Source organism: Capra hircus, chromosome 18, assembly GCF_001704415.2.
Source record: "Capra hircus breed San Clemente chromosome 18, ASM170441v1, whole genome shotgun sequence".
In the NCBI taxonomy this organism is placed as follows: domain Eukaryota; kingdom Metazoa; phylum Chordata; class Mammalia; order Artiodactyla; family Bovidae; genus Capra; species Capra hircus.
Genome location: NC_030825.1, coordinates 65,525,667 through 65,547,521, shown reverse-complemented (window position 1 = coordinate 65,547,521; position 21,855 = coordinate 65,525,667). Strand labels below are relative to the sequence as shown.

At 52.0% G+C, this 21,855-nt stretch overlaps 1 protein-coding gene across 1 annotated transcript; it reads left to right on the top strand.

Annotated features, from left to right (window-relative positions):
* On the top strand, window positions 7,165–17,781 carry LOC108638100 (collagen alpha-1(I) chain-like). Its single transcript, XM_018063253.1, has 5 exons — window positions 7,165–7,837; window positions 9,421–9,537; window positions 12,288–12,377; window positions 14,071–14,162; window positions 17,469–17,781. The coding sequence occupies exons 1-5, from the start codon at window positions 7,165–7,167 to the stop codon at window positions 17,649–17,651; spliced, it is 1,155 nt and encodes a 384-aa protein (XP_017918742.1). The 3' UTR covers window positions 17,652–17,781.

Below are 21,855 nucleotides of genomic sequence, written 5' to 3'. Positions count from 1 at the left end.
CCAGACCACTTTTCCTTAAACCTCATTGACCGGAGCCCAGTCACATGACCATAAGTAGCTGCAAGAGAAGCTGAGCAATCTTGTGTCAGCTGATAGCGCCTGTTGTTACAGCAAAGGAGAACGGTCATTGTGTCCACGGCTGACCGGGTCTGGTATGTTCATTTACCCCCAGCACTAGCCTGTGATGACACATGAGTGAAAAAAACTTACTCTTCACTTCTGTTATCTCTCTCCCATTGATGAGGCTCTCCTGCCTTTAAGCAAATATTTACAACAACGAACATTTCTTGGGACTTCTTGTGGCTAAAACTCCAAAACTCCAATGCAGGAGCTGTGGGTTGGATCCCTACACATATAACATCTTACACACACACACACACACACACTGAAATACTCAGTCATAAAAAAAAGAATGAAACTCTGCCATTTGCAACAATGTGGATGGACATGGAAGGTATTAGGCTTAGTGAAATAAGTCAAACAGATAAAGATAAATACTCTCTATATTATTACTTACATGTGGCATCTAAACAATAAAACAGACAAATGAATATAACAAAATAGAAACAGACCGACGGCTTCCCTCGTGGCTCAGATGATAAAGAATCCACCTGCAGTGCGTGAGACCTGGGTTCAGTCCCTCGGTCAGGAAGATCCCCTGGGGAAGGGAATGGCAACCCAATCCAGTATTCTTGCCTGGAGGATCCCATGGACAGAGGAGCCTGGCGGGCTACAGCCCACGGGGACACAAAGAGTTGGACAGAACTGCGAGACTAACACATACTCAACGGATGTAGAGAATAAACTAGTGGTTACTCAGGAGGGGAGGAGGGCCAAGAGGTGGGTATCTGATTAAGAGGCAGAAACTACTATGTATAAGACAGATAAGCAACAAGGGTATATTATCCAGCACAGAGAAATATAGCCATTATTTTGCAATGACTTTAATAACTTTAAATCATACAGATAACCGACTATAAGTAATAAAATATAATCTATAAAAATATTAAATCACTGGGCTGTTCACCCAAAACTAATATAAACCAACTCTACTTCAGTTTTAAAAACAGCCCAGCAGAAGAATCTTTCTTTCTTCTAGAATAAGTTTCTTAAGGACCGTCCAGTGGGAGCACTGGTGAAGAGAAACCCACCAAAGTAAGCCAGTAGTCCTCCACACAGGTAGCTGACCATAAGCCCATCAGCTGGAATAGTTTCTAAGCTCTGCATATGCTTCTGCTTATGATAGAAAAACATTTCATCCACATGCAAAAGTCCTCACAATAAAAAAGATAAAAAGAGTCATATGGGTCAGGTCTGGGCTTCCCTGGTGGCTCAGGGGGTAAAGAACCTGCCTCTGATGCAGCAGCTTTGAATTCTGTGGTGGAGAAGACTCCCCTGGAGAAGGAAATGGCAGCCCACTCCAGTATTCTTTCCTAGAGAATCCCATGGACAGAGGAGCCTGGAGTCCATGGGGTCGCAAACAGTCAGACACGACTGAGTGACTAACATTTTCAGCTCACATGGCTCAGGTCTGGCCTCTTGGGATAGCTGTCTGCTTCTGATGCCATCTCCTTTTTTCCTGGTCTGAGAATAATCTCTCCTGTGCTGAGCACGGTGTGAGAAGATTGGAGGCCAGCGGTCCTCTCCATAGATGAGTCAGATTTCATAGCAGAACCTACAGATTTGGGGGGTTTCCTGTCTTCTCAAGGCAGGCCTTAATATAAGTTGAGATTCCTGCGTCTGCCAGGAGCTATCCTTCCCTGTTTACCTGGGAGTGCTGCTAGGAACTCTGAAGCAAGGTACCAGGCTGTTTTTCCCAGGAGCTGTGTGACTCGTTAAATTTCACCTGGGCTCTTTAAAGCTGTCTGGTTATAGTCTGTGCATATTCTCAACGATGTTTCCATTTATACCCCATTAAAAGAAGAGATTCTTATTGAATTTATGCAGGTAACTACATTGCCATAAAATAAGAATACTTGCTAAGAGTTTCCAAATTCTGGAAGGATCAGGTAGAGAGACAATATAAACGTTTCACTTCGGCTTACAAAGGTATAATTTGCTAAATTGCTGTCATAATTTAATGACAGCGAAATGTTTCCTTATGTCTAGAAAAACAAAGATTAAAAGCCAGCATTGCAGACAAAAAGCCGTAAAAATGGAAAGTATCCTCAACCCTTCACTCGGTCCTGTGTAATGAATCCTTGTTGATCTTAAACTGTCTTAAACTTCCATTGGCAGTTTACGAAGCCATCAGCTTCTCCGTTAGGATTCTTCAGTTCCTTACTCAGTGTGGTGGTATGAGCTAGAGGTTATCAGAAACCTGTGATTGTCGAAAAAAGACATTTCGATGTAAATGAATTAAACATTGAGTTCAAAACAGTTTCTCAGCCCCGCCAGCTACATGTCAGTGGCCGGATGTGGCCAGCGGCTACCACACCGAGCTCGGTAGATACAGAACATTTCCACGGTCACTGGAGGGTCTATGTCAGGACTGGCTTAGATTGCTTAGGTTTTCAGAATTATCACACTAGAGCCCCTCGGGCTTCCCTGATAGCTCAGTTGGTAAAGAATCCGCGTGCAGTGCAGGAGATCCCAGTTTGGCTCCTGAGTCGGGCAGATCCCCTGGAGAAGGGGATAGGCTACCCACCCCAGCGTTCTTGGGCCTCCCTGGTGGCTCAGCTGGGAAAGAATCCGCCTGCAGTGCGGGAGACCTGGGTTTGATCCCCGCATTGGGAAGATCCCCTGGAGAAGGGAAAGGCTACCCACTCCAGCATTCTGGCCTAAAGAATTCCGTGGACTGTATGGTCCTTGGGGTCGCAAAGAGTTGGACGCAACTGATCGACTTTCACTTTCACTATAGGCCCTAGAAAACGAGGATTTGGGCTGGGCACTGTGAGATCCCTCAAGAGCACAGTCTTACAGAGCATCTTATCATGTGTCTTGGGGACTCTTGGCTCCAGGCAGGGTCCTCTGGGCACTTCGATTCTCAGCGTGGCCGGTGCCCGGCCTGCAGGACACCTCCTCTGCCTGGGCCAGATTAACCAGTCTCTTACTGCTGACGTTCGGCAAATGGTGACATTTCCTGGGCACTTCTGCCTGTCACTCATGGTGCTGAGCGTTTTATGTAGACGAGCTCAGGTAACCGTCAGCAGATCCCTAGGAAACAGGAGCTAATATGACCCCAGTTTATAGGGGAGAAACCCGAGGCTCGTGAGAGCTGTCTTTAAAGATTATTATTTTGGTTTCTGAATGTAAATCAGGACTCTCTGGCTACTCTTTACATTCCACTTTTTCAGCCTCATGGAATTCAAATTTTCACAAAATATATCTTTAAAGTAAAAAAGTACAGCGGTTTACATTTCTGTCAAAACTGCCCTTTCACCAGAGAGCAGCTTGCTTTGTCCACTGCAGGAGCTGGCAGAGAAAATTCTCCAGGTCAGAGATGGACAGACTACAGCCGTCCAGCCCACAGCCTGTTTGTGCAAATAACGACTTTTCGGCACAGTCACGTCTATTTCTTATGTGAGTCTGGACTGCTTTAATGCAAAGTCCTTTAGCTGCGACAAAGACTTATTGGCCCAGAAAGGCTAAAAATCTTGCCATGAGACCCTTGAAAAGAAAGGTGACTGATCGCTGCTTCGGTATAGCTTCAGGATTCAAAGATAAAAGATTGAGCCAAAGGGTGTTCTAGGGATTGGATGTGGAAGACCAAGGGGGGAGGTGAGCGTCTTGGATGCCTTCATGGAATCTGGCTTGAGCCACTGGAGGTGCCAGGTTCCACGGTGAGAATGATTTGGGAGACACACCAGTGGGTTTATAAGGGTTCATTTAATTTAGGATGTGTTAGATTGAATTAGAGCCAAGTAAGCCTCAGCAAGTGCAAGGAGTATGTGTTTAAATCTGCAACTGTTTTTTCAAGCTGCCTTCATATACACCCATTACCTCATGTCCGGGAATGTAGCGCTGCCCATGACTTCCGATTTGCGGATCAAGCTTAGAATTTGATGGTCCGTTAAGTTATTCATTCATGTATTCAAAAATATTTTACCGACACCATAAAGAAAGTCAATGTATGAATAATGAACATCACAGGTAATTTCAGTACACATTAGATAGACGAGATCAATATCCTTAATATGTAAAGAACTCTTATAAACAGATAAGACGAAGACCAACCACCCAATCAGAAGTGGGGACAGAGGAAACAGTAATTAGCAGTGAAGAAATGAAACTGTTTCTAATTGTGTTTTGACCCAGCTTTTGTAAAGACTTTAAACTGTGTCCCTATATGTGGCCTTGGCCTGTCCACATCCGCTGTCAGTCAGAGCCTCCTCTGGTCCTCTTTAGGAAGGGCGGCTTGGAAAGAGCTCCTCCCAAATTTGAAATGGACGTATACTCTGATGCGGTGCCTTCCGTTCTAAAACCTGTCTGATAAGTTTCCAACTGTGTGCAATGACACACTTTCAGAGAAGGTTAGTCCAGTCATGTTGGTAGTAAGAAAAGCCCAGAAGCCACCTAAATGTCCAGCCTTTGGACACTGGTTATACAAATCATGGTAAAGTCACTCAGTGGAATAGTCTACTGCTGTTAAAAAGAATGGGGCAGTACTGTATGGACAGATATGACAAAAATTTCTAAAATATATTCATTTGTTAGCGAAAAAACACAAAAGCAAGAGTGTGTGTGGTAGGATATCATTCACGTTAAAGAAAGAAACAGAGGGATGGGGCAGATGAAACGTATTTCTGTTTATTTAAATACACACATGCATATACATGCATCAGTTCAGTTCAGTCGCTCAGTCGTGTCTGGCTCTTTGCGACCCCATGAATCGAAGCACACCAGGCCTCCCTGTCCATCACCATCTCCCGGAGTTCACTCAAACTCATGTCCATCGAGTCGGTGATGCCATCCAGCCATCTCATCCTCGGTCATCCTCTTCTCCTCCTGCCCCCAACCCCTCCCAGCATCAGAGTCTTTTCCAATGAGTCAACTCTTCGCATGAGGTGGCCAAAGGACTGGAGCTTCAGCTTCAATATCAGTCCTTCCAAAGAAATCTCAGGGCTGATCTTCTTCAGAATGGACTGGTTGGATCTCCTTGCAGTCCAAGGGACTCTCAAGAGTCTTCTCCAACACCACAGTTCACAAGCATCAATTCTTCGGCACTCAGCTTTCTTCACAGTCCAACTCTCACATCCATACATGACCGCTGGAAAAACCATAGCCTTGACTAGACGGACCTTTGTTGGCAAAGTAATGTCTCTGCTTCTGAATATGCTATCTAGGTTGGTCGTAACTTTCCTTCCAAGGAGTAAGCATCTTTCAATTTCATGGCTGCAATCACCATTTGCAGTGATTTTGGAGCCAGAAAAAATAAAGTCTGACATTGTTTCACCATCTATTTCCCATGAAGTGATGGAACCAGATGCCATGATCTTAATTTTCTGAATGTTGAGCTTTAAGCCAGCTTTTTCACTCTCCTCTTTCACTTCATCAAGAGGTTTTTTTAGTTCCTCTTCACTTTCTGCCATAAGGGTGGTGTCATCTGCATATTTGAGGTTATTGATATTTCTCCCAGCAATCTTGATTCCAGCTTGTGTTTCTTCCAGTCCAGCGTTTCTCATGATGTACTCTGCATAGAAGTTAATTAAGCAGGGTGACAATATACAGCCTTGATATACTCCTTTTCCTATTTGGAACGAGTCTGTTGTTCCACGTCAGGTTCTAACTGTTGCTTCCTGACCTGCATATAGGTTTCTTAAGAGGCAGGTCAGGTGGTCTGGTATTCCCATCTTTTGAAGAATTTCCCACAGTTTATTGTGATCCACACAGTCAAAGGCTTTGGCATAGTCAATAAGGCAGAAATAGATGTTTTTCTGGAACTCTCTTGCTTTTTCGATGATCCAGCAGATGTTGGCAATTTGATCTCTGGTTCCTCTGCCTTTTCTAAATCCAGCCTGAACATCTGGAAGTTCACGGTTCACATATTGCTGAAGCCTGGCTTGGAGAATTTTGAGCATTACTTTACTAGTGTGTGAGATGAGTGCAATTGTGTGCTAGTTTGGGCATTCTTTGGCATTGCCTTTCTTTTGGGATTTCCAGTGCTGTGGCCACTGCTGAGCTTTCCAAATTTATTGGCATATGGAGTGCAGCACTTTCACAGCATCATCTTTTAGGATTTGAAATAGCTCAACTGGAATTCCATCACCTCCACTAGCTTTGTTCTTAATGATGCTTCCTAAGGCCCACTTGACTTCACATTCCAGGATGTCTGGCTCTAGGTGAGTGATAATTAAGCATACAAATAAATGAATACATATTTATCTCTGATGGCATAGATAGGAAATTGGCTAACGCTAGTGGAGGTTACCTTCAGTAGGAAACATGGCCGGGAGAGCTGGAGGGGAAGGAGATTTTCTCCTTTCTGTATAATATTTTACCCTGTTGGAAGGTTTCGCCACTCTTGCTGAAACCAAGCCCCCTCTCGATCCATTCCCCCTTTCTTCCAGGACATGAAAGCTCTGAATCTCAGCTGGAATCCTGCTCCCGGAAGGGAAGACAGCATTTCTCAGTGAGCACCCTTGGGCTTCCCAGTGACGCAGTGGTGAAGAATTTGCCTGCCAGTGAATGAGACATGGGTTCCCCTGGCTGGGGAAGGTCCGCTGGAGGAGGAAATGGCACCCCACTCCAGTATGCTTGCCTGGAGAATCCCATGGACAGAGGAGCCTTGCGGGCCACAAGAGTTGGACATGACTGGGTGTGCACTCAGGGACCATCCTTAACAGACAGCCCAGGCGAGGTGTGCCCATCCACGAGTAGGTCTCAACTATCGCCAGCAGGCCTGGGAGGTTGAGGGGCCATCTTGGGGGTTTGAGAGTAGGCCATTGTGCGCAGCAGTGAGTGTGTGGGTGTTTGGGAGAGGGGTCACCGCGTGCCTGGGGGTCACTGCGTATCTGAAGATTGTGCAGGGCGGGCCCCCAGACACCAGTGCCACCCCCGCCCCGGGCATCCAGGCCCTTGGGTCTCTGTTGCTCGGCAGTGTAACACGGTTCTTCCCTGTGAACCCCACGTCCTGCCTCCTGGAAGACCTGGGCCCGGGCGGGGACCAGGTGGAGGAGGGGCACGGGCGGGGGCCCAGGTGGAAGCCCCTCCAGGGAGACAGTGATGCCGGGACGCTGGCTCACGGGGTGGGGGTGTGAAGCCAGAATTTCCAGTCCTCCAACCCTGAGGACCACAGAACCCGGCCAGCGCGAGCGCCTGGGGCACTTCGTTTCGGGCCCTGCTGGAACCGCTCCATCTGAGCCCCCGCGGGCCGGGGCGGGGTCGCGGGCCGGGAGCCGCTGCTTCGGCGCCGCTGTCCCGGGGGTCCCCAGGGAGCCCCGGCGCGGGACGCCAGCGAGCGGCGCGGTGCAGCCCGCCCCGACTCCCAGCCGCCGCCGGCCGGGGGGGCCGTCCCGCCGCCGCGCCTGCGAAGGGTCTGCGCCATCCGGGAGAGTGCGCAGTGCGGGGCGGGGGGCGGCGGGCGGCGCGGGGTCGCCGCGGGGAGCGCGGAGGCGCCCGGCCGGGAGGTGCGGGAGCGCTGCGGGCGGCGGGGCGCGGGCGCGCGCGCCGGGGAGCCCCCCGAGGAGCCCGCGGCGCCCCGAGGGCGGCCGCAGTCCTCAGACCCTTCCGAGGCGCGCGGCGGGCGGCTCGTGGTCCGAGGGCTCCTCGGGCCGCCGGCGAGAGAGCAGGCTGGAGGGCAGCGAGGAGGACTGGGCCGTGCGGGTGAGGGCCTGGCTGGGCCTCCTGCCGGGGCAGGTGCAGGAGGAGCAGGCGCCCGGCCCGGAGCCGCCCGGAGGTACGAGGGCTGGGCTGCGCGCCGCGCGGCGCCCATGGCGGGCCCGGCGCCCCGGGGAGGCGGCGGGGCCGGGCCGGGGGGAGCCCGGGAGGCCGGCCGGGGCGAGCCTGGAGGGGAGCCTGGGCGGTGCGGAGGGGCCAGGCGCCCCCCGGAGCCTTTCGGGGGCACCAGAGCAAGCGGGCGCGAGGCGCGCCTGCCAGGCGTTCCGGAGCCTCGGTGTCTGCGCGCCGCGCCTGCGGCCGGCGGGGCCCGGGAGCGCGCGGAGCGCGCCGCTGAGGGGGGCGGCCTCGGGGGGAGACAGAGGGTCTGCCCCCCGGGCCAGCCCGAGGGGACCCTGTGTCTGGAGGCCGATTCCGGCTTGGCAAACGTGGCTGCCCAGGCGTGTGTGTCTTTATGCCCCCGTGTCCAAAGTATCTGTTTGGAAATAGGTGTTTCTGCAAGTTCGTACGTGCGTGTGTCTGTGTGTGACTGTCTGGATTGTCTGCTTTTTCAAGCTCCGCGAACCTGAATATGCACGTTTGTGCGTGTGGATTTGTGAGCGGGTCTTAGCGTTTCCAAAAGGCCCGCGAGCTGAGGCGGTGTCTGATTTTCCAGGAATGTCTGTGACTGCAGTGTGGGTGTGGATATGTGTGTGTCTGCGTGCATGCCTGGGTGTCTCTGAGGGTGTCTGAGAGAGACACGCCAGGGTGTCATTCTGCATATCTGTCTGCTTTGATTTCCTAGTAGGTTTCAATTGTTTCCAAGCCTATACTCCCAAAGGAGTGATTCTGAGGTTTAAAGAAAACCATCTGGAGAGAGTGCAAAGGGGAGTGACCGGGGTCTGAGAGGGGGCGTCCTCTGGAGGGTGGGTCCCCAGGTGAGACTGAGGGTGGACCCTGGGGTGTCAGACAGAGGTGGTCTGGGTGTCCCATAGGGTGTCCTTTGAGATCAAAGTGTGCAAAGGTGTGTGTCCTCAGTATGTGTGCCTGGAAGTATTTGAAGCTGTATCTGCACGTCTGTGTGTGTGCGTGTGCCTGAGCTTCCCTGAACCTCAGGATGTTCCTGCCCATCTGCGTGTGTTCCAGGATCTACAAGTGCGTCTTCATTTGCACACGTGGGGCTCTGGGGCCAGGGGTGTGTCTGGGAGTTGTTGAGAGTGTCCTCCTGGGAGTCCCGGGCAGGGGGTCAGCTCCCAGGAGGGAGTCACTGTGTGTCTGTGATCCTGCAGGACCCACCCCTCCCCCCACCCCCGAGGGTCCCCAGCGCCCCCCTCCCCTGGGTCTCTGAAGGCCGAGCCTCTGTGCCTTTCGCAGGAAGGCCTGGCCTGGACAGTGGGGGAGGGGCGCTGGGGGAGGGGCTTTGCGCTGAGGTCCAGTAGGGACACCTCAGAAGAGGGACAGTGGTGCGGGCAGGCTGGGGGTCTTCCTGGACGAAGAGGCCCGGGACCCCCGCTCCAACGAGTAATGAAATTGCAGCAGACGACGCCCGTGCGGGTGCGGGTGTCAGAGACCCTGTTAACCACCTGGCTTGCTGTTTGGGGTTTGCCGGGGCGCTTGTGTCGCCGAGCAACCGAGCCGCGTTCATTCTCTTGGGTTTGTCCACAGGCTCCGCGGGCATCCCCAGAGCCAGCCCTGTCCGGGTGTCAAGGAAAAGCACCGGCCCCCCCATCCCGCTCGTGCCCAGGGTCGAAGAGAGACCCGGGTCGCGATGTCAGTCTCGAGGTCAGTTCTGCGGCTGAGGTCCTGAAGGGTCTCCGCCTTTCCGGCACGATGGCGCTGCGGGGGGTCTCCTGGGGGGGGAGCACGGGGCGGGGGCACCCAGGGAAGATGTGCGGGGGCCTCCTGGACGGTGGGGCGCAGGGGCGCCGGCTGGGGGCCACTGAGGCACAATGGGACGGGCAGAGGGGCCCCTTGAGGAACCAGGTCTCCCTGAGGGTGGCCTCACCTTCTGAGCCTCGCGGCCCCTCCCAAGTCTGAGGGTTTCTGGGGTCACCAGGAGGAACAAAGACTGCATCGGGCAGAGAAGGCTGGGGTGTCTGCAAGAGGGGTTGGCGGGGACCCCCTCCTGTTCCCCTGGTTTTCAGTTCAGTTGCTCAGTCGTGTCCAATTCTTTGCAACCCCATGGACTGCAGCACGCCAGGCCTCCCTGTCCATCACCAACTCCCAGAGTCCACCCAAACCCATGTTCATTGAGTCGGTGATGCCATCCAGTCATCTCATCCTCTGTCGTCCCCTTCTCCTCCTGCCTTCAATCTTTCCCAGCAGAGGGGTCTTTTCAAATGAGTCAGTTCTCCGCATCAGGTGGCCAAAGTATTGGAGTTTCAGCTTCAACATCAGTCCTTCCAATGAACACTCAAGACTGATCTCCTTTAGGATGGACTGGTTGGATCTCCTTGCAGTCCAAGGGCCTCTCAAGAGTCTTCTCTAACCCCACAACTCATATTAGGGACCACAGGGGCAGACCTGTGGACTTCTGAGTTTGCAGGAGGAGGCAGGACTTTGCGGGGGGCCACTACAGGACCCAGGAGAGGTCAGGTGGGGGTCGTGGTCCAGGCACAGCCCTGACCGAAGAGAATATCCAGAAATTATTTCTGGGGGGCAGTCCAGAGGGGAGTCTGGGGCAAGGGAACTTCTGAAGGCGTTTGGAGGTCCTCCGGGACGCCTGTGATGATGCCTGCTGAGTAAGGCCTTGAAAACGGGCTTGTCGACCTCCAGGGATCTGGGGCGTCATGTCTGGTTGTTTGGGGGGGGGCGCCTCTCAGAGGGGCAGCCTCCGGGGAGGCCCCGGTTTGTGTTTTCACCTCTGGGATGGCAGGGCGGCGTGTCCCCAGGTGGCTCTCGGTTCTTTTGAATAAACCTCTTGGCGCCCCAGGTGCCTCTGCCTGGAGAGCGTCCTGGAGAGCCGGAGCTCGGGAGAGGCCCCGAGGGGTCACTGAGATCCTGGGGGGGTCATCCTAGCTCTGAGGGCTCCGGAGGGCTGGCCCAGTCTGAAGCCCACCTGACCTGGTGACCCGCCCCTCGTCCCTGTGCCTCAGCGGCTTGGTGACCCGGAGGGCTTCTCCCTCCCGCAGGGCTCCTCTCCCCGTGACGACCTGGCCCAGAAGGAGGCCCTGGACTGGTGGGGAGGGGCGCCGGGGAGGTCAGGGTCAGGCTGGAGGGTCCCAGCATCAGAGACAGTGATTCAGGGAAGGTGGGTGGCAGACAGTGAGGGGAGGCCCCCGACCCCCTCCCCCAACAGGGATGGAGTCGGAGCTGACACACGACTGCCTGGGTCTGGGTCAGACTGTGTGCTCAACACCTGACATGCATTCAACCTTATTTAATCCTCGCGTTTCATCATTCTGCTCATTTTGTGGAGGGGAAAGCTGACAGCGGGGGCTTTCCAGGTAAAATACATGATAAATACTTAAATTGAAATTTTGGATAAATAATGAATTACCTTTTAGTACAGTAAGTGAGTGAAGTCGCTCAGTCGTGTCCGACGCTTTGCGACCCCGTGGACTGTAGCCTACCAGGCTCCTCTGTCCATAGTACTAGAGTGGATTACCATTTCCTTCTCCACCTTTTAGTATAAGTACGTCCCAAATATTCCATGGGACTTGCCAATACTGAAACACCATTTACAAGAATAAATACAAAATGAATTCTCATGTCATATGGAGACACGACCCATGCAGTGTTTGGAGATCCTTATGCTAAACAGTGATCTGCGTGTCTGAAACACAAACCTCAGGGTGCTGTGTCTTTCTTGCTGCTGTTGTTAAATCTTGAGATCCCCAGCTAGTGACTGGCAGGCTGGAATCCCCCAGTTCTCACCCCAGACACACTGGCCCACGTCCTGCCCAGGGTGGTGCTGGGGCAGAGGTGGGGTCCCCACACTGAGCCTGGGCCAAGCCCCCTCCCTGCAGGGCTGGCCCCGCCCCAGGGCTGTGCTGGGGGGTCTGGGGCCCGGCCCCTCCCCTCACTGTGGTCCTGAGGGCAGGACCGAAACCTCCTAACCTGGAAGGGCAAGGACAGGAGGGGAGGGCCTGTCTGAACCTCTTGGGCAGGCTGCCTGGTAGCCCTGGAATGGAGCTGAAAGACAGCCCTGGGACTGCTCCACAAGTGCACTTACTGAGTGACTGCTGTATGCGACTCCAGAGGCCCTTTTGATACCCAGTTAGCCGAGCTGCAGCTTCCTGGTCCCAGCACTTCGTGTCACAGTTGTTCTAGTTTTAAAGGGGGGTGAGCCCCAGGTACCACGAGCCCTGCCCTTGTCCTCGCCGGGCGCCATGACCACCGCTGTCCCCAGATCACACCCTGGGCCTTGGAGGAAACCAGCAGGAGGCATTGGCAGCATGTGCCCTTGGATGCTGGGGACCTGGAGACGTGGGAGGGGATGGAGCTGCTGAGTCCACCCGAGCTCTGAGAGCCACACCCGGGCTGCCTGGCTCCACCGCCCAGGCACTAACTGCTCTGTGTCCTGTCTGCAGGGAGCACCTGTGGTGCCATGATGCTGCCTCTGAGCACCATCGGGGGCCAGGGAAGGGAGGAGGTGCAGACCAGGCCTCCGCAGAGAAGAGGTGAGACCCGCGTGGGGCTGAAACTGTGGGCAGTGGGGAGTGGGGAAGTCTCCAGGTGATGGGGAAGCATGGAGCCTGAAGACTGGCCCCAAGCCCGGGTGCCTGCTGCTGCTTCTCTGAAGGAGGGGTCCCTGAGGGGCGCCCGGCCGTTGTAGCTGATGTGACGATGGTAGGACAGATACTGGCCCAATCCACCGTGCCTTCCCCCACGTATTTTATCAAATCTGTAGCAGTCTGTAAGCATCACATAAAACACAGACATGCCTCTCCGTCGCTCAGCTTTATAGTTCCTTCCCCGGACATAGCTACTTCCCACCTCCTTGTCCAGTCTTCCAGAATGTTCTATGCTCACTCATGGAGACAAGGATGTGTGTGTATCTGTTACTGTGTATTTATGTCTGATATGTGGGTGTGTACCACACACGCAACTTTCACTCCTACAGTGTTTCGTTTCATTTATTTCTGCTCTGACACGGAGAATCTTCCAGTCACAGTCCCAGGGCTTTCCACACACCCAGTCACGCATGCTTCACAGTGAGGGAGGGACAGGAATCACCTCGTTTTCCAGATGGGAAATCTGAAGGGTGAAAAGTGTGAATCATCAGCTCACGGTGGGATCTGAAGTCGTCTGGCCTGGGGGTCTCGAGGACCCTCCCCCACACGATGGCCAGTTTGTGTTCCCACTGCCTGGGATTCCACGTCCCTCTGTGCTAGATGTGTGCTAAGTTGCTTCAGTCATGTCTGACTCTTTGCGACCCTACAGATTGTAACCCTGCGTGGCTCCTCTGTCCATGGAATTCTCCAGGCCACAATACTGGTGGGTTGCCATTTCCTTCTCCAGGGGATCTTCCCGACTCAGGGACTGAATCCTGGTCTCGTGCACTGGCAGACGGATTCTTTACCGCTGAGACTTTAGGGAAGCTTAACCAGGTTCCTGCAGGTGGCCCTCTGGGTTCTTCCCAGTCTTTGGCGATGACAATAAATGCAGGTGGAAGTCGGACAATACTTGGGTCACACTGCACACAGCAGAGTGGATCCAGGGCTACATGTTTAAAAAGGGAGACGGCAGCGTCTGAGGGGACGTTTGCACAAGCGGCCTGGATGGTCCTCCAGAGAGGCCAGCTTCCGTTCCCAGGAGTGGAGGAGGCTGTAAGGAAATAGATGGATTTGCGGGCAGCTTGGAAATAGCAGGGACTCTCACTTCAAATCGACATGTCTGTCTTCTTCAGGGAATCCCAAGTGTCTTCTGGAGAGATGTGCCCCACTGGCACCTGCGTATCAGCTGTGCCTTCCTCCTGGGCACGGGTGCCCCAGGGCATCACTACCTCCAGAGCCCCTGTTGTCCAAGTCCAGCCCCTCCACTCACTAACGTTCCCTGTCTGTTCCCTGCAGACCTTCAGGATGCAACTTCATGCATCTCTGCAGGCATTGCTTTGCAACCTCCTGCCAGTGTTCTAACCTCTCTGTTTCCTTATCTCTAAAGTTGGATGAATACAGTGCCATCTCAGAGAGTTATCATGGATAACCAAACAAGCTAATACCTGCAAAATACTTAAAAGCGTGCCTGACACACAGCAGGTCCTCCACACATGTTAGCCATTGTCACTGGTTTCATGATGAACATCTTATTATTATTGAGTTTCGCAAGCCTCAGCAGGCGAGAGGGCCTCATGCCTCTTTCTTCCTTGCTCAGCCCTGCCTTTTGAGAGCACTACTGGTCAGCGAAGGGAGCCCAGCAGGAAGAATGCAAGAGTGTCAGCCAAACGGGTGCCGACGTGTCCCATGGTGAGTCTGCTTGTTTTCTCCTTTGACTAGAGAACCCTGGGCCTGAGAGGTCAGGCTTATCGGCCACCCTCTCTGCCCAGCAAGGACCCTTGGGTAGTGGGTGCCCCTTGCCCCTCCCTCGTCCCAGATGTGGCCCCATCCTATGAAGAGGATGGTTTTCCTTGAGGGTGTTGCCCTCTTTCCTGCCTTCTTCTCTTTGCTAATTCCAACCTCTGCTCCAATGTCACCTCCTTCATGAAGCCTCCCTTCTCACTGCCTCCCCAACCCCTTGCCTTGCTGAATTTCTTCCGCATTATTATTGCTACTTGAGATTATACCATCTATCTGTTTGTTCCTAATCCGTCTCCCTTTTGAGAGCAGTTCAGGGGGAGGATGGCAGCAGGAAGCCCCTGTGTTGCTCAGTGACATACCCCCCGTCTAGATCAGGTGTAACCCGTGTCTGGCGCCGTATACACTTGGGCTGATTACATGAAGGGATGAATTAGGGACCGGTCCCTCCTGCAAAGGCAGCTGTGGCCTTGTCCACCTGGGTACCGGCCCTCCTTCTCCTGCTACCCCCCTTGACTTTTCTGGGGGGACCACCTGTCTCCACACACTTTGGGTGGATCTGATCCCATCCTCTACCCCTCCAGGTACACCCCTGACCAATCAGGGCCGGCAGTGCCGAGGTTCCCAGTGATTGGCCCTGGGCTGGCACGTGACTCACCCTTGGCCAATGAGGCGTCGGCTCTGTCTCTGGGCTTCTTAACAGGCAGGACGCGAGGCTGGAGGGACCCTGGTGAGAGGAGGCAGGGGAGGCCTGGGTCAGATGCCTGAGAGAACGTCTTTAGTGCCTGCAACAGTCCCGGGGAGGACTCTTTAGAAATTATATTAGAAAAGAAAGTAAGAGTCACAGACGGTATAAAGATCATCCAAATTCACCAGTTGCTAACATTTTTTCTATTTACATATTTTGTTTAATAAAAGAAATATGTATATATTATACACATATATGTATATTTATTACAGTATATATACACATAATATACCTAAGTGTGTATCGCCTTAGAAAGACAATATTCTATTATATAGGGGTGGGGGTATTGTCACCTTCCTGCATTCAGCCCCGATGCACTCTTGATCTTATCCCTGTACTGGTTTTGATATTAATAATTTGCTACATGCTGTCCATTTGGCATTCTTTTCCCTCCAACACAAGGCCTAGTCCAGGGCAGAGATTGTACTTAGTAACGTATCTGTAGTTTTCTTTAAGCTAGACAGTCTCCTAAGCCTTGTTTGCCTTTTACGGCACTGACCATTTTGAAGTCCAGAGTCACACCCATCCCATATTGTGGTTTATTGGGTATATTTTTGACCATCTCCCTGTGGATGAGATTCAGGATAAGCTATGATCTCTGGAGCACCACCTAAGTGATGCCGTGTCCTTCTCAGAACATCACACTTTGATGCACATGACGTCTGTGCGCCATCACTGGTGATGCGAGTTTTGATCCATTGGGCCAAGATGCTCGTGCCATTTCTTGGCTGAATAATATCTGACTTTCTCATTTCTAATAGGAACTCATTGGAGAGACACTTGTAGATGCACTAAATAACTTAGAGAGAATCTGATTGGTCCTTCCAGGTCCTTTGCTCACCACTGAACCAATCACCAGCTATCCTAGAAGCAGAGACCATTCTGATTGGTCCTTCCAGGTCCTTTGCTCACCACTGAACCAATCATCAGCTAATCCAGAAGCAGAGAGCATTCTGATTGGTCCTTCCAGGTCCTTTGCTCCCATTGAACCAATCATCAGCTATCCTAGAAGCAGAGGCCATTCTGATTGGTCTTTCCAGGTCCTGTGTCCTCCACGGAACCAAGCATCAGCTGAGGTGATGCAGGACCCTAATGGCCCCAGGCCAGGTCACCTGACCATGGGGATGCGAAGGGAAGCCGATCCCTCCCTTTCCCCATACCTGGAGAACACAAGGAAGGATGAGGCGGTGATTCTCAGCCAGAGATGGTTTGTCCCTCAGGGGACGCCTTCAATGTCTGGAAACATTTTTGTTTGTCACAGTTGAAGGGGTCGTGCTAATGACATCCGGTGGCCAGGAATGCTGCTTAGCATTTCTGCAATACTCAGAACGCCCCTGCCCCACCCACCGCAAGAAAGCTCTGGACCCCAAATGTCACAAGTGGGAAGGGCTGGTAACCTGGGGATAGAAGGACGGTTCTGCAGAGGTGAGGGCACTGTGTGGAGGAACACGGTCCTGCCCACACCAAGCTTTCCAGCTGGCATCCCAGCCCTCAGGCTAAGGGCCCCAACTCCAGAGTCTCAGCGCTGGGTTCAAACCCGGCGTCAGCCACTACCAGCTGTGGGACCCGGGACCAGTTCTTGAACTTCTCTGTGGCTCAGTTTCCTCATCTGTGAAACAGGGCGGTAGGAACTGCACATGGGGTTACTAGGAGGATGGAGCGGGTTCACATCTGTGCTGCGCTTACCTGGGAAAATGGGCTTCCCAGGTGGTGCTAGTGGTAAAGAACTCACCTGTCAGTACAGGAGACACAGGTTTCATCCCTGGGTTGGGAAGATCCCCTGAAGGAGGAGGGCATGGCAACCCACTCCAGTATTCTTGCCTGGAGAATCAAGAAGCTTATGTTCTCATTTCTAATCCTGACTGCTGCGTGTTTCCCACCTATACGGCTGATCAAATGCCAGAGTGGGAAAGCTTACCAGTGCCTCCCTACCCCCATTTCCTCATCTGCAGGATGGAGAAAAAAGATCAGAGGCCACCTCGTGAGGATTAAATGGGACCTGATATGTCATTCAGGCTAAAGCGTCCTAAATGCTCAAAAACCATTGGATAGAAATAGCAGTCCTCCCAGAAATCACTACAGCTTCAATACTGCCAGCACCGTGGGTGATGCTTTCTATTGGGAAGAAGTGTTTAATTTTTTAGGAAAGCAGATGGTTTTAAGAAAACCAGCAAAGCAAACATTGTCACAGCTGACGGGTTTCCAGCTCTCACAAAGCGGCAAACATTGTTACATTTAATGATCCTTTTTTTGGATTACCTTGTTCAGTCCTTACACGCCTCTGTGAGGGAGCTGTTACTTACAGTCCATTATACAGAAATGTAAACTGAGGCCAGGGAAGGGCAGGTTATCTGCCTCAGGATCCCCAGCTGTACTGGGCGAAGAAGGAATTCAACGCCAGGTGGGTCGCCCCTGAAGTCTGTGCTCAGCCCCTCAAACTAAGGGCGAGGGGCCCCTCCCCCCAGGGCAGTAAAGTTCTCCTCTCTCCTCTCTGTTGTCTTTCCTTCCAGCCCGGTTTTTGCTTCACTTTCTACATGGATTCGAAAGACTCCGAGTTTGATTCGCAACCTTCTCCTGGAGGTTCGAGAGCTGGCTCGAAGTACACCTCCCCTTCGAAGCCTCGTGCAAAGTATCAGGAGATCCAGGCCTGGGAGTGTCCCCTGTGCTGCCTCAGCGTCCTCTACATCTCCTGAATCCTGAGGTTCCCCCCCGGCCTCCCGCTCCAGGCCGCCTGCGCGCCCCCCAAACATGCATGCTGGGCTTCTGTGATGTGAAATCCCCAATATGGCGGCTTCAATAAACCTAACTTGCTGTCTCTCTCAAGGCTGTGGTCTGTGTGTGAAACTCCCAGGGCTGGGGCGGTGAAACTCCCAGGGCTGGGGCGGTGCAGCTCCGTGGAGTTGGGCAGCCAGGGTCCTTTGACCTCGGTGCTCTGTGCCACGTGGCTGGAGAGGGCTCACCCCCACACCCAGTCCACATTCTGGTTCGGGGCAAGTTGGGGGACGAGGAGAGGGGAAGACACCTTCAGTCCTTCAAAGGGCGACTCCTACAAGAAGCCCAGAGCACTTTTCCTCACAGCTCATTGGCCAGAGACGGTCACGTGGTGACATCTAGTTGCAAGGGATGCTGGGAAGTGTAGTCCCTAGCCGGGCAATCCTGTGTCATGTAACAGCTGCCATCATTAGAGCAAAGTTGTGTGTGTACTTAGGGCAACTCGGCGACCCCGTGGACTGTAGCCCGCCAGGCTCCTTTGTCCATGGGTTTTCCAGGCAACAATAGTGGAGTGAGTTGCCATTCCCTTCTCCAGGGGATCTTCCCGACTGTGTCTCCTGCACTGCAGGCAGGTCCTTTACCCTCTGAGCCATCAGGGAAGCCCTTTTATATCAAAGGAGAATGGCTATTGTCTCCACCACTGATGAGATCTGTTCTGTTCATTTATCCCCAGCACCAGGCTGTGGTGATTACACGAGTGAATAAACTTATTCTTCAGTTCTGTATCTCTCTCCCACGGACTAGGATCTCCTCCCTTTCTACACAAATATTTAGAATGATGAACATTTTAGAGCACCGTCCATGTGGGAGGCACTGAGCTAATGTCTTTACACATTTTGATTTCCTTAATTGCCTTCTATTATTACCCCTCTTTCTGAGATAAGAGAACAGAGAGTCCTCATCACTTGCTTCAGGTCACACAGATCAGAAGGAGCCAAGCCAACATTCAAACCCAGGCAGGCTGGCTCCAGGATCCACGCCCTCAGCCATCATCGTATCCACCTCACAGAGGTGCGCATGTGGAGATATCCAGATGGTCACACAATTGTGAGTCAAAGAGCCTCTTTCAACGCTCAGACCTTCCAACACTCCCTTCACATAACTCTTCAGATGCTGCAGAAATACTTGGAATATTTGTGTAGCGTGTTTCTGTAGCCACAATAGTGCCAGTCCACAACCACCACCACAGAATCCATAGAAGGTGTTCACTGAGGTGAGAACGCATATGGAGACCTGTGAGTTTTCATTTTATCCGGGGGATTTAGTGGGGATTATAGCCCAGGAGACAGCCTCTCGGAGAGCTGTGAGGAACTGCTCCAAACAGGTAGGTGAGAGGTCAGTTTATATGGGATTTTTGGAAAAGGGGTCCACGCAATCACGTGCACCCCTCATTACAAGGTTCATGTTGGTTATAACGCATGGAAATCTCCATTAAAGACTGTAGTTCTTTTCTAAGTAAAAGATGCAGGTTGGGCAGAAATGTGAACAGATATGCTTTTTTTTTTTAAATACAGTTTATGAAAATTTAAATCCTGTGAAGTAAAATATAAAAATAGTAACATATTCTTGCTATATGTGCAAACTTTGAAACAACCACCTTTAAAAACAGCTTTCATGAGCCTGGGTATCTTTCCTATAAATTTGGGGTCATTTTCGTTCCTGTTTCCCAGGACTCTGGTGAAGGTTACTTGAGCTCGTCTATGTAGAGTGCTCAGCACCGCACGTGAGAGATGGAACGTGCCCAGGACACCAGTCATGCCACAGACCCTTCAGTGGCCGTGGAGTTGCATTCGAGAGGGATCCGGGGTTCATTTCGTTGCCTTCCGCGCAATCACTTCCTGTGGATCCTTCAGTGTGAAGGCATCCCGGACATTTCAGTGGCCCAGCATGGCCAGTGCTGCTGCACTGGACACCACAGACACAGAACATTTGCACGAGCACTGAAGGATCTGTGTGAGGACTGGCTTAGATCTCTTGTGCTGTGCTGGGTGCTCAGTCATGTCCAACCCTTTGCAACCCCGTAGACTGTAGCCCACCAGGCTCCTCTGTCCATGGAATTTTCAGGCAAGAATACTGGAGTGGGTTGCCATTTCCTTCCCCAGGGGATCTTCCTGACCCGGGGATTGAACCCGCAACCCCTGCATCTCCTGCACTGCAGGCAGCTTCGTCACCACGGAGCCACCAGGGAGACGCTTTCGATCTCTTAGATTATCAGAACGACCGCATACTGCAGCCCTCAGAAGTGAGGCTGCAGGCTCCCTGCTGTGAGAGCCTGAAGGTGCACGGTCTCATGGAGCAATCTCATTGGTGGATTTTGGGGACTCTTGGCTCCAAGCAAGGTCCTCTGGGCACTTTGAATCTCGGGCTGCCCAGTCCCCTGCCCACAGGGCACCTCCCCTGCCCGGGCCAGATTAATCAATCGGTTACTGCTGATGTTAGATGAATGATGACATTTCCCAGGCACTTCCGCCTGTCACTCATGGTGCTGAGCACTTTATGTAGATGAGCTCATGTAACTGTCACCAGAGCCCTAGGAAATATGAGCTGATATGATCCCCGATTTATTGGAGAGAAAAGCATGGCTCAGAGGAGTTTCTTAAAAACACCACCACTTTAAATTTTCTGCCAAATTCCACACTATGTGCCTATTTGTATGTTCAGTTCAGTTCAGTCGCTCAGTCGTGTCCGACTCTTTGCGACCCCATGAGTCGCAGCACGCCAGGCCTCCCTGTCATCACCAACTCCCAGAGTTCACTCAGACTCATGTCCATCGAGTCGGTGATGCCATCCAGCCATCTCCTCCTCTGTCACCACTTCTCCTCCTGCCCCCAATCCCTCCCAGCATCAGAGTCTTTTCCAATGAGTCAACTCTTCGCATGAGGTGGCCAAAGGACTGGAGCTTCAGCTTTAGCATCATTCCTTCCAAAGAAATCCCAGGGTTGATCTCCTTCAGAATGGACTGGTTGGATCTCCTTGCAGTCCAAAGGACTTTCAAGAGTCTTCTCCAACACCACAGTTCAAAAGCATCAATTCTTCGGCACTCAGCTTCCTTCACAGTCCAACTCTCACATCCATACATGACCACTGGAAAAACCATAGCCTTGACTAGACATTCAAATTTTCATAAAATGTTTCTTTCTTTAAAGCAGTTATCTGTTCACTTTTCTTCCCAAACTGCCCTTTTGCGAGAGAGCAGCTTGGCTTTATATACTATAGGAGCTGGTACAGAAAATTCTCCAGGTCAGAGGTGGGCAGACTATGATCATCCAGCCCAGAGGCTGTTTGTGTAAATAAGGGCGTGTGGACACAGCCACATTCATCCTTAGGTACCGTCTGGGATGCTTTCATGCAAAAAAGGAGCAGCTGCGACACAGACCTGAAGGCCCAGGATTCTAAAATACCTGCCACACACCCTCTGCCCAAGAAAGGTGACTGACCCGGAACTGATGAGAGGCCAAACTGAAATCAGTATGGGTGAGGGCATGAGAACGGTTAGAAAAGGAGGGAAACCCTTGAACTACCCTGAATGCAGTGCACACTGTAAAAGATATTCTGTGTTTGAGCCCAATACACATGCTATTAACACACACATGTGTTTCTACCTGTGTGGCATCTCTTCCTACTCTAAGCACAAGTTTAGAACCACTACTTACTCTTACTGAGCTGTTACAAATCCTAAAAGATGATGCTGTGAAAGTGCTGCACTCAATATGACAGCAAATTTGGGAAACTCAGCAGTGGGCACAGGACTGCAAAAGGTTAGTTTCCATTTCAATCCCAAAGGAAGCCAAAGTCAAAGAATGTTCAAAATACCACACAATTGCACTCAACTCACACACTAGCAAAGTAATGCTCAAAATTCTCCAAGCTAGGCTTCAACAGTACATGAACTGGGAACTTCCAGATGTTCAAGCTGGATTCAGAAAAGGCAGAGGAACCAGAGACCAAATTGCTGACATCTGTTGGGTCATAGAAAAAGCAAGAGAATTCCAGAAAAATATCAACTTCTGCTTCATTGACTATGCTAAAGCCTTTGATTTTGTGGATCACAACAAACTATGGCAAATTCTTCAAGAGATGGGAATACCAGACCACCTGACATGCCTCTTGAGAAATCTGTATGCA

What these genes read in the sequence shown, in the direction of transcription:
- LOC108638100 (XM_018063253.1), top strand. Translation starts at nt 7,165, where the DNA reads ATGCCGGGACGCTGGCTCACGGGGTGGGGGTGTGAAGCCAGAATTTCC. An exon ending in CAGGCCTCCGCAGAGAAGAG is followed by an intron (nt 12,378 to 14,070) that starts GTGAGACCCGCG and finishes TTCCTTGCTCAG; the next exon opens with CCCTGCCTTTTGAGAGCACT. An exon ending in GGGTGCCGACGTGTCCCATG is followed by an intron (nt 14,163 to 17,468) that starts GTGAGTCTGCTT and finishes CTTTCCTTCCAG; the next exon opens with CCCGGTTTTTGCTTCACTTT.